General features: G+C 46.1%; 1 protein-coding gene across 1 annotated transcript in view; it reads left to right on the forward strand.

Moving 5' to 3' along the window:
- Nucleotides 1-16,766, forward strand: part of VPS33B (VPS33B late endosome and lysosome associated) — an 806,019-nt gene that overhangs the window by 295,996 nt on the left and 493,257 nt on the right. The window contains exon 13 of the mRNA XM_078683255.1: nucleotides 15,102-15,188. Within this exon, the coding sequence (XP_078539381.1) occupies nucleotides 15,102-15,188 (87 nt within the window). The remainder of the gene's footprint in view (nucleotides 1-15,101; nucleotides 15,189-16,766) is intronic.

Genomic DNA, 16,766 nt, shown 5'->3' on the forward strand with positions numbered 1-16,766 from the left:
GGAGTTTGCGGGGGGCAGGGGGTCTGGCGCTGGGCGCGGTCCAGGCGTAGACGGGCTTACCTTTGGCGCACCTTCGGCGCGCATGGGGCGCGTCCGCTGCGCGCGAGTGATTCAGACATAAGTTGGATAGTGGAGGGGGGCGGAGCGAGGGAGGAGCAGCTGGGAGGCGGGAGCGGGGTGGAGAGCCGGGCTGGGAGGCACAACAAACAAACAACAAAATGGCAGCAAGCCAAAAGTGAAACAGGACGAGATTGGGGCACAACCTGGAAATCGCGATTTAAACGGGCAGTGGCACCGGCACAATCAGGCACACAAAATTAAATTGGGCAAAGCGAGCAGCGCACAGATGATTAACAAAAGAGCAACAGTCCAGCTGTTAAGCGCTATGAAACGATACAATCAGGCACAATTAATACAGTCAGGCACAATTAAATGCAGCAAGCAGTGCGCACTTGGACTCTAATGCAATGATCAGTCTGGCAATAAGCGCTACGATACCAGGGCAGGGAGCAGCGTGAGGAGCGGTCACTAGGAGGTGAAAGCTTTCATCTTTGTGCTTCGTTAAGGAGCGAATATTCAGGAACATCACCTGAATTTCGGCCTGACCTCCCTCTTCCGTTGAGGGGATAAGCCCGGTGGCAATATGCTGGAACTTGCCTGTCACTATATCACCAGTCATTCAGCACCAGTAGATGGGAGGCTGCATGGTAGGATTGGATGTCTGATGTAGCTATCCCCCCACAGTATGTGAATTGGAAACCTGTTCGCAAGTCTACATGGGTGGAGCCACCCCGCAGAGAAATTGCCCCAGGGTCGTGTTTATATGCCAGAACCAGAACCATGTGATCAGTATCGGATATGGATGGTTCTGTATCTGGTATAGCAGTCGGCGAAGAGAGACCACCTTGAAGATAGCAGATCTGCTGAATATGGACAGAGGCAAGTGTGATCAGGACACATCTAGCCCTTGACCTGTTTCCATAAGGGGGCAAGATTTTTCTCCCATGACGTGTGTTGGGAAGCCAACAAAAAGACACCCAGGTATGTCGCTCCTGAGTTGCAGTCCCCTGCCCCTTGGGCGCTGATCTCGGAGCCACCGCGTGACCCACATGACCAGGGACGGCGGGCCCAAACAAGGCAAGTATGTGGCATTCCCTTTGGCCTCACGGCCCAGGCCGGTAGCCTCACCACTGCCCTGGTCCAGGCTTCCTGCAAAGTTGGCAATGATCTTGCCAGGCGATAGCTATGCCCCCAGGTCACATTTGAACGAGGCGAGGCCTCCTGTAATTCTGCCTGCATTTTGGTTCGATCAAGGCTGCCCCTGCGGCCTGATCTAGCCGCCGAGGTTGGGGGGTAATCCCGGACGCCGCCCCCGGAAGTATCAGCAGCGCCGCGACCACTGGTCACCCCGAGAGTCCTACGCACACCGCCTCGTGGCAGGCCCAACAGCAGACTGCCCACGTCACTCACTGATCCTCCCTGTGGCGGTACGCTTCTCTACCATCCAGGGCGACAGCTGGGGCAGCACCTCGATGATCCTCGCCTCGGCCTCGTCGCAGCCTTCTCCCAAGGGGGAAGGGTCTCTCTGGTCTCACCGTGACCCTCTGGTCCCCGCCTTAGCAGCATTCAATTCCAGCTGCTGTCGTCTCGGTGTAGGGCAGGCTCAGTTCCGCGCGGCACCATCTTTAAATGTTAGCGGTCGAGGAAGGGAGTCATAGTGGGGCACACAAATGCTCAGGATAATTGATTAGGCAGGATATTTAAAGGATATAAGGGCTACGGAAGCACGCCTAAGGTACATCCGCCATGTTGGACCGCTTGGGCATGCCCCGCAACATTCAACGAATTTTAAAAGAAATTTACACATTTTGGAAAAGGATGAACATTTGAAGCAGGTTATTAGTTCTGGTCCGTTAATATCTCGAAGAACAAGATCACTTGGTGCTATTTTAACTCGGGGCGTTTATGATCCTGAAAAAGGACTGAATTGGCTATCGGAGAATATTAAGGGTTTTGTAAAGTGTAGTGTTTGCATAGCCTGCCAATATAGACTAAATCAAAAATCCTACAAAACATTTGAAGGCCGAACTATTGCAATATAGGATGGAACAACATGTAATACTGGATATGTTATTTATGCTGTGTGTGGGAATCTATATATTGGCAGTACGATCAAGAAGTGAAGGTAAGGATCCTTCAACAAATATGAACCATTAAGAACGGGGATAAAAGTTATTTGATGACCAATCACTTCGAGCAATGTCATCAAAGGTCATGGACATGGTTCAAATTCTATGGATCAAACATGTTAATGTACTTCCAAGATGAGGTGACGGGGCAAAAGAACCCCAGAATAGAGGAATCAAGATTCATTTTTATGTTGGGTACAGAGATACTATGGGGGGCACAACACTGATGTTGATACTATGGGGGGCACAACACTGATGTTAAATTGCGTATACACCTGTAGGCAAGAAAGTTTTGGAAGTTTGCGTGCCAATTTAGATCCCCCTTCTGCATTATGTCTGAAATAATGATGATTATGAGGAAAAATGCATGCAAGGATTGATCATATAGATTTGCGGTGTTGTAGAAATTATGAATTATGTAAAGTTTATATTATGAGTATATCCGTATGAATAGGTATTTCTCTCCTTTACTCTTTTACCGTTCTTTAGGTCTACCTTCATTTTTCTTTCTTTTTTGTTTTCCCTCCTTATGTTCTTCCCCTTTTTTCTTTCCCTCTCTCTTTCTTTTTCACTTTTTTTTATCAATCAAGGGAAACCTCCCACCATATAAGCACCTTATACGCATACATAACACTTTATAGTATAATCATTATGAGAGGTTATAATATGGTGCAGACTAATGATTGGAAAGTCAGTGAGGACATTTTCATATTTAGCACTTTAAACTGATTACATCTATGAGGATAATTTGTGATTTTTAAGATGAGTTTTGAACATTTGGAGCAATATGTGGATTTGGGGTACGAGTACTTTACGGGATCGGGAAGAATCCTCCGCATTACGGTGTGCAGTAGTGTAGTAATTGAGCGCGAGTATGAGCACTCATTTAGATCAATTGGATCGCTTTATTCTTTCAAGCACTAGCACTTTCATCTTAAGACATATGGTGCAATAGTGTTACAATTGAGCACAAGCACTTTATTTCATCAATTATAAGCACTTTTAGTCTCTCTCATAAGGGAACTTATAGTTTAACATACTGAGCAAATGTGTGAAAATTAGGAACGTGCACTTTAGTCTAAAAGTACAAGCACTTTTCCCTCCCAGATGGGATATTATAGTGCAATATATTTTGCGATAATGTGAGTAACTCCTAATGATTAGGTTGGGAAATGATAAGGAGTTGTTTCCTCTTGAGATAGGAACATCCTTCAATTAGGGATAGGTTAGTTTAAATTGGTGGAAAATATCTTGGACTTCACACACGCAATCGGCATGAGACAGGGTGATATTAAAATAAGGATCGACATCGGGTGGAATGAACATTACAATTGAAAAGACAAATCTATCCTTAATTGTGATATAAAAAGTGAAAATGTATTGATAGTGATGAATGGTAAATTTGAAATGCAAATTGTGTGTCTGATAATATAAAAGTCATAGGTGTACATTAGTTATATCAACATGTAATAATTGTTAGTTACGCTGATCATATAATGCATTAAGTAAATAAAAATGTTGATTGAATAACAATTATCTAGTAATGTTGATTAATTGTATAAACTGACTTATTGCGCAATTTGATGAAATAGGCGGATGTCATCATCCATTTGTATTATCATTAATCACTAATCAGTCTAACATAGATATGTTTGGGTTCATGTTCTGCCTATTGTTCTCGTTTAAATGGTTGAAAATTCTTGAATGTTGAAATTGATACCCTACATTGCATGATGATAAAAGGGTTTGGTTTGAATGGAAAATTAACACTAAAAAATTCAATTACGATATGTATACCTGTGCTCTAGTAGTTGCTATTGTCTTAAAATGTAAATTAAAAATGGCCACTGTGGTTATGACGTATGCCCAGTAGAAGGCATGTAGCCGAAACGCATTGGCTGGGATCTATTGTATTCTCGTATGCATCCTGCATTTTTAAATGTATCCGTATGAGGTTGGCAATAAATGTAGAAGCTTTGCTGCACTACGTTTTTGGTTCCCGCTATCTTATTTCTCTCTCTGGTGCCGCCACGGACACTGAACGAGTGAGCTGCTGCATCGATTTGGGGCATATTGTATATATATTGTGATATAAAGTGCGCAAACAACAACAATTGCAGAAAAGTGAAGACTGTCTAGTACCCCAAGGTTGCAGGGTCATCAACCGAGTCCGTGGTGCCAGTCCTCAATTTCTCCATCGCCACAATGTTCCAGAGGTGCGAGTGTCACTGTAAGAGGTCTGGGGCTTCTTTTTTCTTTAGGTGACTGTGATCATTACTTTCACTGCACCCAGGCAACGCCATGTAACAAATGTATTATATTTAGTTTGGTATTGGAGATCCCCGGACACCTTCCCTATGAATATAAATAAGAATATTTTGGAACGGGATAGCCATTATCTTCCGAACCCAAGCAAAAACCATTTTCCAGAGCCTTCATATCTTAGGACAAGTTTACCAGCTGTGTAGTAAATCTCCCCGTTCCCCAGACATCCTACAACACATTGGGCTACTGTCAGGTAGCTAGATGGGTTGAATGTACCAGTTATATAGCAGCTTAAAATGAACTTCTTTGCATAATATGCTATTGGAAAATGTATTTAGATTTTGCCACATATGCAGCTATTGGTGCTTTAGTGAAAGTGTGTCTTGTTAGGGTGGCCCACTTCTCTAGATTAGAATGAGTTGTTGGGTGTCAGGCCTTCAGGATTAATTGGTATAGTGTAGATATGACCACAGGTGTGCATCTTTGGACTTTAGCAAAGAGTTTTATTTGTGTCAGGTCCCTCTGGCCACTGCTTTTACTATAGGATGTGTCACACAATGTCACAACTGGGCGTAGCCCATCCAATCTGTGTCATCAAGATGGAAATCTCCCTTTCAATCGTTAAAGGATTTGATCCCATTCTTGGCATACAGATCCCAGATCATGAGACCGTTAACAGTGGCACCACTCATCAAACTGTCCCGAGGCCACCGCCTGACTGAATTCCGCATTGAAGTAGACTGGAGTATAAGTGAGGGATATGTGGTCAAATTTAATCACCCATTTATATAATCCCAGACCATTAAGTTTGTGGCTGTTGGGGTGATAAGATAAGAGTTAGGGGGTATGTAATGTTTAGGTTTCCAGATTAAGTCCCACAAAGTTGGGCCTGTCACAGACCTCTTCATGTGTACACAATCCTTTTCTGATTCCTGCATACTCCAGTCAGCGAAAACTCTGAGTTGAGTAGGTATGTAATATAGACGGAGATCCGGTAGTTCCGCTCCACCCCTTCCCAGTGTTGGCCTACATAGGATGGCGTAAGATACTTGTGGCTTCTTGCCTCCCCAGATATATTTCAAAAAGTCACACTTTATCGCCCAAAAAAGAAGGAGTCCCGAACTGCAATAGAAAGAGCCTGCAGGAGATATAGTAGTCTGGGTAATATGTTCATTTTGATTGTGTTAACTCTGCCAAACCAGGACACCAGGAGAGTGAAAATCCCTGTGCAGGACATAATTTAGCCAGTAAATATAGGCCAGATAAAGTTGCCAAGTATGTGAAACTGGTAGTTGACCAGCAAAATAGCAATAAACCCATGAGTCGGGTGATCTCTACAGAGAGGTTGAGATTCAGTATTTCGATTTTCTCAAATTAATTTTAAAACTGAATGCTTGTTGGAACCGGTGTAGGTGAGTTTGGAGCTTCGGAAGCGATTTGCTCAAGTTTGCCAGGGCCAATAGGATGTAATCAGCAAACGACTTGACTTTGTGTTCCTCCATTTCAAAAGTAACTTCTGAAGTGTCTCTGTCCTCTCAGAGACATGTTGCCGGTGACTCCAAAGAGTAGAGCCGATAGGGATCAGCCTTCACTGGTGCCACTTCTCAGTGGACGGTCAGATGTCGTGCCCCCATTAGTGCCAGTATTTTTTGGCAGATGCTACTGGTACCCCACCAACGCGGTTGTCAGAAAATGCATTTTAGTGTATTTTTCAAAGTTTCTGCAAATTACAGACAAGTTAGATTTGTCTGTAATTTGTGGTCCTAAATAGCGAAATAGCTACTAAGTGCTTCTAGCATTGCATTTAAGGAATCGCAAATTGCGATTACTTAAATGCAATCGCAATTTAGGAATTCGCAAATAATTGTGAATTCTTAAATTGCGCATAGGAAACACTTTCATGCATCTCCAAAGGCCAATTTGCGATCGCAAACGGATTATTTTTGCAAATCACACCGTTTGCGATCGCAAAAACCTTCGATGCATGTGCCCCATAGCCTCTTTTCGGGTAACCTCTCTGTCCCTGTCTAGGGCTGCGACTTCTGGACCTGCTATGAGAATGTAGGTCAAGGCTCATCACCACCTCGTGTTGACCCCAAATTCTGTATTTCTGCTCCTGATGCTTTCAAAATAATCCCAACAAGTGTGTCACTATCGCCAGGTCCAAAGTGTGGTGTGATTTATTTAAATGGTCAAAGGCTAAATCGAATGGGTAAAGACACCAGTGTTCACTTTGTGCAAGTGGTCTGTGAGTGGTATGACTTGTGCCACCTGAGAAGCATTGTTGGGGCAATATCCTGGAACAGCGTTCAGGAATAGCACTCCTGCTGGATTTTACCCATGGGCCCGTCTGCTTGTAGGGCTTGTTCCTTCCTCTTGAATTCGTAAAATTTGACGAACACATCCCTGTTTCTAATTGATCCACCTGACAAACGTGGGCCTACACTGTGGACTCAGTCGAGTATAATTGAGGTGGGGTTAGTGCTTATGAAGGAGGAAAAGAGTCCCAGAATGAAGTGCTCAAGAACAGAGCCCTCCACCCCCTCTTCTAATGTGAATGTTATCTGTCCCGGTTCGACTTTTGAAGTCTTGGACCTTTCTTGTGAAAATATAATTTTCTGCATGGAGAGCTGTACAAGTGTCCATGAGCGTGAGGCTCTTACCCTTCAAAGCCTCTAGATCAACTTCTGTCTCCACAATTCTGGTTCCCACTGCATCCACATCTGACTGCAGTGTGGGGTTCTTTTCATCAAGATTGGAAAAAGAACACATTCAGCTGGGCTGCGATTTCAGCCCCAAGCTCCTCCTGATGCTACACATTGAAGCATTTGAGGCGGCCAGCAGATCCCCCTTCACCAGCGCTTTAATAATAACCTCTCGAGCTGTGCTTGCATCCCTGGGCCCAGCTACCACGTTCCTTCTGCGTGTGTTTGTTGTCGGGCAGGGGAAAGGGGGTCGCTCGTGACGAAAATCCTATGACTTTCCTTTGTACTTGTTTTTTAAGAGGCATAGGTGGAACTAGCGGTGGGTGATCCATGCACTGAGGCCTGGGCACATTTCTAATAGAGAGCGTGTGTAGCAGCCCAGTGGGTATTCTACATGATGTGAGTCTGCCAATACATACAGTACAGGTCGGGCAATCTTGATTTGTCAAAGGATGAGCAGAATCAAAAATTTGCTAGCATTGGCGACAATAATTTTCAATTCTATTAAGGACACGGAGGCGAGGATTATGCTTCTCAAACTTTACTGCATCAACACAGCAGCCAATGAAAATGCAACATTTTCACAGTAAACAATAAATTACTACATTTCCCATGAACACCATGGGTATAGGCACGCCCCCACAGTCCATAAGAACCCCTTGCGTGCATTTCACATCCTCTTTCTTTGAGGCGAAAAGTCCATAACTTGAACCAAAACAAATCCTCCAACATGGAAGAAGAACTTCAGATTAACATCTTGACGTCCATCGTCTTTCAGTCCGACTTCTTCTCAGCTCCTGAAATAAAGGAGATAACACCACCGTAACCACTGAATAATTGGGTGGGTAAGCGTATGACATACAGTACATTAAGCCGGGTGGGATAATCCTCGCCTCCGTGTCCTTAATAGAATTGAAAATTCTTGTCGCGAATGCTAGCTTTTTTTTGATTCTATTACAGGACCGGAGGCTTCAGATTATGCTAGTTTAACGCTGAGTAAATACAACTGAAGTGATATCTCCCACCGGCTTATAATAAAAGGTTTTAAAGGTCGATTCAGACGACCAGTCTGCAGAACGCATGATATCCTGGATACTTGAACCCAAACCATATGTCTTTGACGCCATAGCGCCTCTCACAGAGTGAGCACCAAAGATCTGTGTATCCACACCAGCTTCATTCATCACATATCGAAGCCATCTAGCTATAGTGGCTGCTACCACAGGTCTAAAGGGTTTCTGAATAGCAATTAACAATTGAGTACAACCCTGCGGCCGCAAGGCCTTGGTACATTCCTCGTAAGTTTTCAAACACTGAACCACACATAATTTTTCATTTGCAGGAAAAGCATTGTATGAAATGTGTCTCGATAAAGTTTTAGTGCGACCTGTAATATGAAAAGAAACCCCTTCCGGGGAAAACACTCTACCTGTAACGTCGAGCGCTCTCACATCAGAAGACCGTCTGCAAGATGATAAACACAGCAACATAGCCAATTTCGCCGACAATTGCTTTCTAGACAGAAGAGCATTGACCGGCCAGCTGTTGAACAAGTCTAGTACTAAGGATACATCCCACAACCCGGTATACTTGGGTTTGGGTGGGTTGGCAACCCTGATGCCCTTTAACAGTTTACATACCATCGGATGCATACCAACCGTTTTCCCGTCTATCTGAGTATGCCCCGCTGAGATTGCCGATCGGAAATTATTCACTGACCGGTACGCTAGGCCGTCCCCTGCCTTTTCAGTCAGAAAATTCAAAACTTGGGACAACTCTGCCCCCACGGGATCCAGGTGTCGTCCCACGCACCAATCCACCCAGCTCTTCCAGGCTGAGGAATAACGCTTTCTGGTGGAAGGCGCCCACGCCTGTCTGATGAACTCGGCAGTTTTGCTCGAAATTCCTGGCAACTGCCACTGCTCCCTGAAAGCCTCCATGCCATCAGCGACAGCCTGCCCTCTACCAGCAACGGGTGTTGCTCTTGCTGAGGGCCCTGCAATAACCATTTCGAGTCCGGAAGCATCCGCGGACTGTCGCAGCTCCACTGCAGAAGCTTGGGGAACCACGGAGTCACCATGACTATTTCCGCCTTCTGCCTGATCACTTGTGTCATCACCCTGGGAATCAATAGGAAGGGGGGAAAGGCATAATGAACCCCCTGTGACCAATCCTGAAGTAAGGCATCCGTCGCCATCGCCAACGGGTCCGGTCTCCAGCTGAAGAACCGGCGAATCTGAAACGTCAACCTGGAGGCAAAAAGGTCCGTCTGAAACGGTCCCCACGTCTCCTGAAGCCACTGAAAGACACGAGGGAGCAGCTTCCAATCGCTGTAGTCCCTCAAGTGTCTGGAATTCCAATCCGCTACTTGATTGGCCTGACCCGGAATGTATTCCGCCACAACCGAGATTTGATTCTGGAGACAGTAGTGCCAAAAGTCCTTGGCTATCTGAACCAGCATCGACGACCTCGTGCCGCCCAACTTGTTGATATACCTCACCGCTGAGACATTGTCCAAGCGGAGGAGGATGCAACAAGATGTCTGCCTCGGGGATAACGTGCGAATCGCAAACGATCCCGCCAGCAGCTCCAAACAATTTATATGCATCTCTAGTTCCTGTGCCGACCATCTGCCGCCTGTGGAAACTTCTCCACAGCGCGCGCCCCAGCCCCACCTGCTGGCGTCGGACTCGATCACTACCTCTGGCTGGGATCCGAAGATCGCCCTGCCGTTCCAGGCATCCACGTGGCTGAGCCACCACTGCAGCTCTGTTCGTACCTCCTCCGATAGAGGAACCGAGTCGGTGTACGAGAGGCCTCTTTGAAGGTGCTGGATTTTGAGACGCTGGAGAGCCCTGTAGTGCAACGGCCCCGGAAAAATGGCCTGAATGGACGATGCCAGTATACCCACAACTCTGGCCAGCGTCCTGAGGGTTACCACTTGCTTGTCTAACAACTTCCTTATCTCTGATTTTAAATCCCGCAGCTTTGCCTGAGGGAGACACAGTTGTGCGGTCTGGGAATTGATCATGAACCCCAAGAAGTCTATCGCCTGCGTCGGAACCATCACCGATTTCTTTAAATTGATTACAAAACCCAAGCTTTGGAGCAAGGACGTAGTCATGGTCAGATGTCGCAGAAGACCGACTTGATCCTGCGCCATGAGCAGGATATCGTCTAGATAGATGATCAGTCGTACTCCTCTTTCCCTGAGGAATGCCACCACTGGCTTCATCACCTTTGTGAAGCACCATGGAGCAGAGGACAGACCGAAGGGAAGAGCCAAGTATTCGTAGCAGTGGTTGTCCCACATGAATTGTAGAAACCTGCGATGAGGAGGAAAAATCGGTATAGACAGATAAGCATCCTTGAGGTCTAGGCGCACAAACCAATCTCCTTCCTGTAGAAGGTCCGCTAGAAGATGAATACCCTCCATTTTGAAATGGTTGTAGGTCAAGTATTGATTGAAGTCCCTGAGGTTGAGCACCAACCTGCTGCCGCCCCCTTTTTTCTGGACAAGGAAGACGTTGCTGAGGAAAGCACGAGGCCCTCCCATGCATCGAGAGATCGCCCCTTTCCTCAGTAATTCTTCCACCTCTTTGCCTATGAAACTGCGCTCTTGTAGGGAAAAATGGAGAGGTGGAGGGGGAAACGCCTGCGCTGGACGGGAGTAGAATTCCAGGTGAAACCCCTGAACTGTCTGCAGCACCCACGCATCCTGCGTCAAAGCTCGCCACTGCGCCATGCAATGCTGCGTGCGCCCCCCCAACGGAAGAAGTGAAACATCTGCGACACTCACCGGAATTTTGGTGTGATTTGAAGGACGCTCTATTGCTTCCTGACTGGAAACGCCCTCGGTTGAATCTCCTTTTGGACGGATAGAAGGTGCCTCCGCGGGTGGAGTCCCACTCCCCACGACCGCGGCCAAAATCTCCACGTTGGGATCCTTGCTGATATCCTCGGCCTGACGAGCGACCCCCGCCTCGTCCGGCCCTGTTGAAAACCCCCTGAGTGAGGGCTCGTTTGATTCCGCTTTGAGCCTTGTCAAGAGCGGTAAAAGTACCGACGTACTTTGTGACATCCTTAACAAACCTGTCACCGAATAGAAATCCTCCGGCCAGAGGACCCGGTTCCGCTTCTGCAAGCTCTGTCAGATTGCTGTCCATCCGAAGTAGCAGGGATTTGCGCCTCTCCGATGAGATAGCGCAGTTGGCGTTGCCCACTAGGCAAATGGCACGCTGAGCCCAGCCCGCCAAGATATCCGGATCCACTGTCTCCTGACCTTCTTTGGCCTTCAGGGCCATTTCCAAAATTTTTGCCAAGGGCCCCACGACGTCTAACATCTTGTCCTGGCAGCCCCGCCAAGCCCTGTCTAGTCCCCTCTTGGGATCCTTAGAGAACTTTCGCAAGAAAGTAAGCATGCTTGCGTCAATTTCCGGAGTGTCCGCAACGCCGTCCGGAATTTCAGGACGCGGGCATTCTGACCGCAAGCGATTGCGAACCTCCCTACCGAAACCCTTCCGAAGATTCTCGTGTAAATACTCAGAGACCGCCGGAGGCGGGATCCAGTCCGAAGACCGGGGGTGGATTATCTCCGAAGGGTCAAAGCTGAAGGTCTTAATCTTATCCTCCGTCGACTTTGGATCTACTTTGGCCTTCTTAGGAGGAGGAGGGTGCTCCTCCGAGGTATCAGTATCGGTTCCTGTGTCCGTATTAGTGGTGGTAGTGTCGGTGTCCACAAGGATAGGGCGTTTAGCCTTGGCCTTACCACCCACATATTGGGCCTCATACGACCCCTTCGGCGGCAGAGCGGCCAATGAATGAGCGTGCGGCCATTGAGTGTTATTTGCCGAGCCCGTCGCGGAAGAAGTGGCTGCTTGCTTCTGCTTCTTCTTCCCTTCATAACCGTGACGTTTGGCAAACCCCTCCAGCTGTTTGCGGATAGGACGCAGAGCCACTGCAAGTGCTTGCTGCACAGTCTGGGGGACTTTCGTCTCCATAGCTTTAGCCACTGAAGCTTGGACCGAGGCATCCAACGCTTCTACAATATTATCCTCAAGGACAGCCTCCTGCTGTCCATCCATAAGTTCCTCCCCATCATTGTATTCCTCATCCGGATGTTTCACCCCACCTTCCATGGTGAAGGCACACACACTGTAGAACAGTCCAAAAGCACACTGGGTGTAATGGGGGTATTGGGGGGGGTCAGCCCGAGCACACAAATCAAATAAAGGAAGGCAACGTTTCCCAAACCCCCTCAGCAATGCTGTAGTCAGAGAGGTCAAAGACCTTGGCCCTTTATATCCCTGGAGCGTGTGCGCACTCTGGGCCAATAATTTATTACAGCCAGCCGGTCTATCAGGCAGGCGATCTCACAGGGGGTCCTGCCGGTGTGCTGAACGCGCGAAAATCGCGTTCCTGGAAAGCCGAGGAGTCGAGCGAGGCTCGCCGCCCAAACGCTACCAATACTACTGAAAAACAGCCCAATTGGTAAGCGCTTGGGGCGCGCGCGTCGACCGAGAGCCACCCGGCCTGAGCGTCAGGGCTGACAAGGGAAGCCTCTGCGCGCCTCTAGGCTGCCGGTACCGGGCTCCGTGGAATGCGCGGCGGCCTCCCTGCCGGTCCACGACCGTTTCTATCGGCGCTCCTGAAGCGCGAGGTCTAGCGGGAGGAAACCCGTTCGCTGGCTCATTAACGTGGTTCACAACAAAAGGTCAGAGCTAAGTGCTGCAGCGCTCGCTGGAACCCATACAAAGCGCATAAATAAACTTTCAAACAAGTAGAAACTACATAGCAAGCGGAGCTATCCGCACCAAGCAACGAAATGCCCATAAATCGGTACAGCAATCAATATATAAACCCCACAGGGAAAACCCCAACACAAGCAGAGTGAGGGAACCCAAAGGGAGGTGCACTTAACTCTGGCTTGAGCAGCAAAGAAAGAGGATGTGAAATGCACGCAAGGGGTTCTTATGGACTGTGGGGGCGTGCCTATAACCATGGTGTTCATGGGAAATGTAGTAATTTATTGTTTACTGTGAAAATGTTGCATTTTCATTGGCTGCTGTGTTGATGCAGTAAAGTTTGAGAAGCATAATCTGAAGCCTCCGGTCCTGTAATAGAATTCAAATTCACTAGTGTGATGACTTATTGAGGAGGAAGGTTTTAGTAGCAATCTCCACAGGGCTGCTGCATGTGCCAGCCTAGGTTGCCCGGACTGATCCCCCCCCGCCCACCCAATGTTGGCAGTCTCTTGTTAGTCTCAGTCACCTATATCAATAAGGCCAGTTTTAACTAGAATTCCAAGGCAGTTTGCATATTCCTTTTCCGCTGTGTGGTCATTAATCATGTAAATAAGTGCTGCTTACAGCCAACATCACCTAGTTGGATGGAGATTTTGGCCCGAAGGGTGCAGCCATCCCGCTGGACCCCCCAACCAGTGATTATAGTCCAACCTACACCGTTCCCTCTGTCCGCTCTGGCTCTCTCAGTCACCTACACCAGACCTTACTCAGTGGCGTGTTCTTCCAGGGCCAAGTCTGCAAGTCCTGCTTCGCCCAGAGTACCTACCTTCCCTAGATCATCAGCATTCATCCTCAGCCTCGGGAGACTCCACGGTGATGGCACCAACACCTCCATACATCTTCAGCGTCCCCTCTGAAGAACCAGTTTGCAACCAGGCCATGCCACGCAGGCAGACTGCCCCCCTCCTTGCTTTTGGACATCCTGAGAAACCTGCAAAGCTGCGCGGATCATGTGGGCTGTTGCTTGAGGGACCACCACACAAGGTCGCTGCATCATGACATCACAGGATCGGGAGATACAAGCCAAACACGGCCCCCATGGTCACGGAGCTCAACCAGAGAGCGGTCATTCCTTAGTCAGTGCCACACCATTATTTTTAATAGCATCATTGTAGTGCAGTTGGAAAGACCATTACATTTAATGTTCAATTTAATTTGAACAAAAAGCACAGTTTAATAGCTCTTCTTATTCATTTTTGTGAAAGGCATTTTTGCAACATTTTTCTTTATCCAAATATGTTTGTGTTTGTTCATTAAATTTATCTTTGTTTTTAAAAGTGGCAATTTCTTTCAAGCTTTACTTTGGTTGGGAAGTAGTGCTAAATGTCAAAAAACATTTTGGCAAACATTTTAAATATTTCAGTAGAATTGAATATTGATAAAGACAAGCAAGCTTTTCTCAGTATACCGGCAACAATAGAGTCCTGCGCTATTTAATAACCTTGCCTCCAAGAATAACATTGTTAGTGTATGACATGAGGAAATCTGACGTAGTACATAGTAGTATTTGTGCCTAAATTTAACAGGATCATAGGAAGAGTATATCCTGCCCTAAGTAGGAATTATAAGACTACACGCTTAGCGTTTTAATATTTTGTTGAGTTGGACAAGGGATTGGCATTAATGTAGTAGGTGGGAAAACCATTCTAGAGTATGAAGGGCTGCCAATATTTTTATTGAGTAGGAGAATGATTAGTAGAAAGGGAAATGAGTCCGAACTGTTCATGAGGTCATGAAAATAATCATTGTTGGATTGAAAATAGCACCAGTCCAAGTACGCACATTATTTCATATTATTACACTAATGAAGGCTTATTAGATATGCTGTTTCTGGACTTTATGTTAATGACTGCAGCAAAAGAATAGAACCCATGCTCCCATGCCCTATGGTTGGAGAAAATCAGATAAAGTTCAGATGAAGACTACACACGGGTCTTTCTATATTAGTAGTTTTTTAATTTAATTTTGATGTTTAAGGTACTCTTGCTTAGCGGAGACTACGATCTCAGTAAGAAAATATGACGAGCATAGTTTGAGTCGATGAGAAATTGCATTTAATCATATCAAGAAGTGACATGTAAGATATACAAGAAAGGCACCTTACTTTATCTTGCAACATTTGATTTGTCTTACTTCAGGTCTTTAATGAAATCAGGAATGAACATTTTTCGAATGTCTTCGGCTTTCTAAGTCAAAAGGCCAGAAACCTGCAGACCCAGTATGATGTAAGTAATCCATTCTGTCTCCAATGTTATATGTGGTTTAAAGTCTGGAGATAGCCAACATCTTTTGACATAAACCTTAAAAAGGATCAGCACTTTTAAGCCATTGGTTGCTTTGGGTCCGTTACCTTCAGCTTAAAGTGTATTTCACATTTTCAATGCGTCTATAGAATTGTTGAGTAGGTTTACATTTTGAAGTACTGCTTCACAAAATAGACTGTAGGATTGTAATGCTAAAAGATGCATTGAACGGATGAAGTTTAAATGACACACGTTTTGAGTTACTTTTTCAATCAATAATGTCATCTTGATGGGTGGATTAAGTTTGACTAGGTTAAAAATATCAAGATCTGTTACAGAAAGAAAGACCTGAAGAAAGTTGTAGTTGTTCAAATGTCTGAGGAGGTAAAAACTGAAGTAAGACTAAATAACAGGAAGTAGAAAGCACCCATATTCAAAGTAAAACGTAGCAAGAACTCCATGTGAAGACCTGGGTACTAGATCTTACGTTCTTTAAGCTGATGAAGGGAATAGGAAAGTGGTGGACCACGTCTGAACCAAGAATCTGAAACTGGAAGGAGGCAGTAAAGGAAAAAGATATTGGATTGCCACACACGGAGAGCATTGATTCGAAGAAGGGAAGTCAATCAGAGCACAGACCCTTGCTCATGTTCTTATCTTGAATTACTCTTCAAACATCGGTTTTATGTGAACAGAGGGGACTCTGCCTCTGGTATTTTAGATATATGTATATTTATATAGATGTTTTCTTTAATCGTTGATTTAAACACTTTTTTCTCTTGCATAGAATTCAGTTGTTTATTAATTGTGTCAGTGGTACAATTTGATTATATCCTATAACGCATTTGAGCCCCAAAATGCAGGAGAGTTGTATGTTTCACACAAAAGCAGTATTTTGAACAAAAAGCTGATGAAATATAATGAAAGAAAATTGAATAAATTAATGAAGCTGTATAATAAATAGAAGTGGTAATTTCACCTGAGTACTTGAAGGAGTAATTGGGAAGACCAGATAAATAGGACGCTGAACAAACTGCTGTTCAGGCATTGCAGCATAGCTACACCTCCAGAGTGCTGACTGCTCCTGCACAGCCATCACAAGTCCCACTCTTATGCCTACCAGCTTACCGTTTTTATGAGGAAACGCAGCGCTTCTATAGCCCTCTCCTTGGCCCACCATCCACTTACTGTGATTGGCCTGCTGGTCTTGGAGTCATATGGGCTGTCTTTCTCATCACTAATTTGTGCTACATTTGGGGTCTGACAATAGGATCAGTCTTCTGAGCAGTTCTGACAGCTCAGCTATGCAGAGGCAGCCCCGCAGGAAAGTCGAAAAACCATTCCTGGGTCTCTATCAGCTGTCAGAAACAGTAGCAATTGCAGTAGCCACGTTGTCAGCCCAGCATTGGCTTTGATTGGCTACGGGCTAGGGGAGCGTCGATCCACCTGGCTTTCATGGACTTGTCCAGTGCATTCAACACGGTGTGCAGGAGCAAGTTGTGGGCACTGATGGAAGATATGGGCTTTGAGGAACGACTTGTCACTCTCCTCCACAGACTG

The sequence above is a fragment of the Lissotriton helveticus genome, chromosome 3_1 (assembly GCF_964261635.1).
Source record: "Lissotriton helveticus chromosome 3_1, aLisHel1.1, whole genome shotgun sequence".
Taxonomy (NCBI): domain Eukaryota; kingdom Metazoa; phylum Chordata; class Amphibia; order Caudata; family Salamandridae; genus Lissotriton; species Lissotriton helveticus.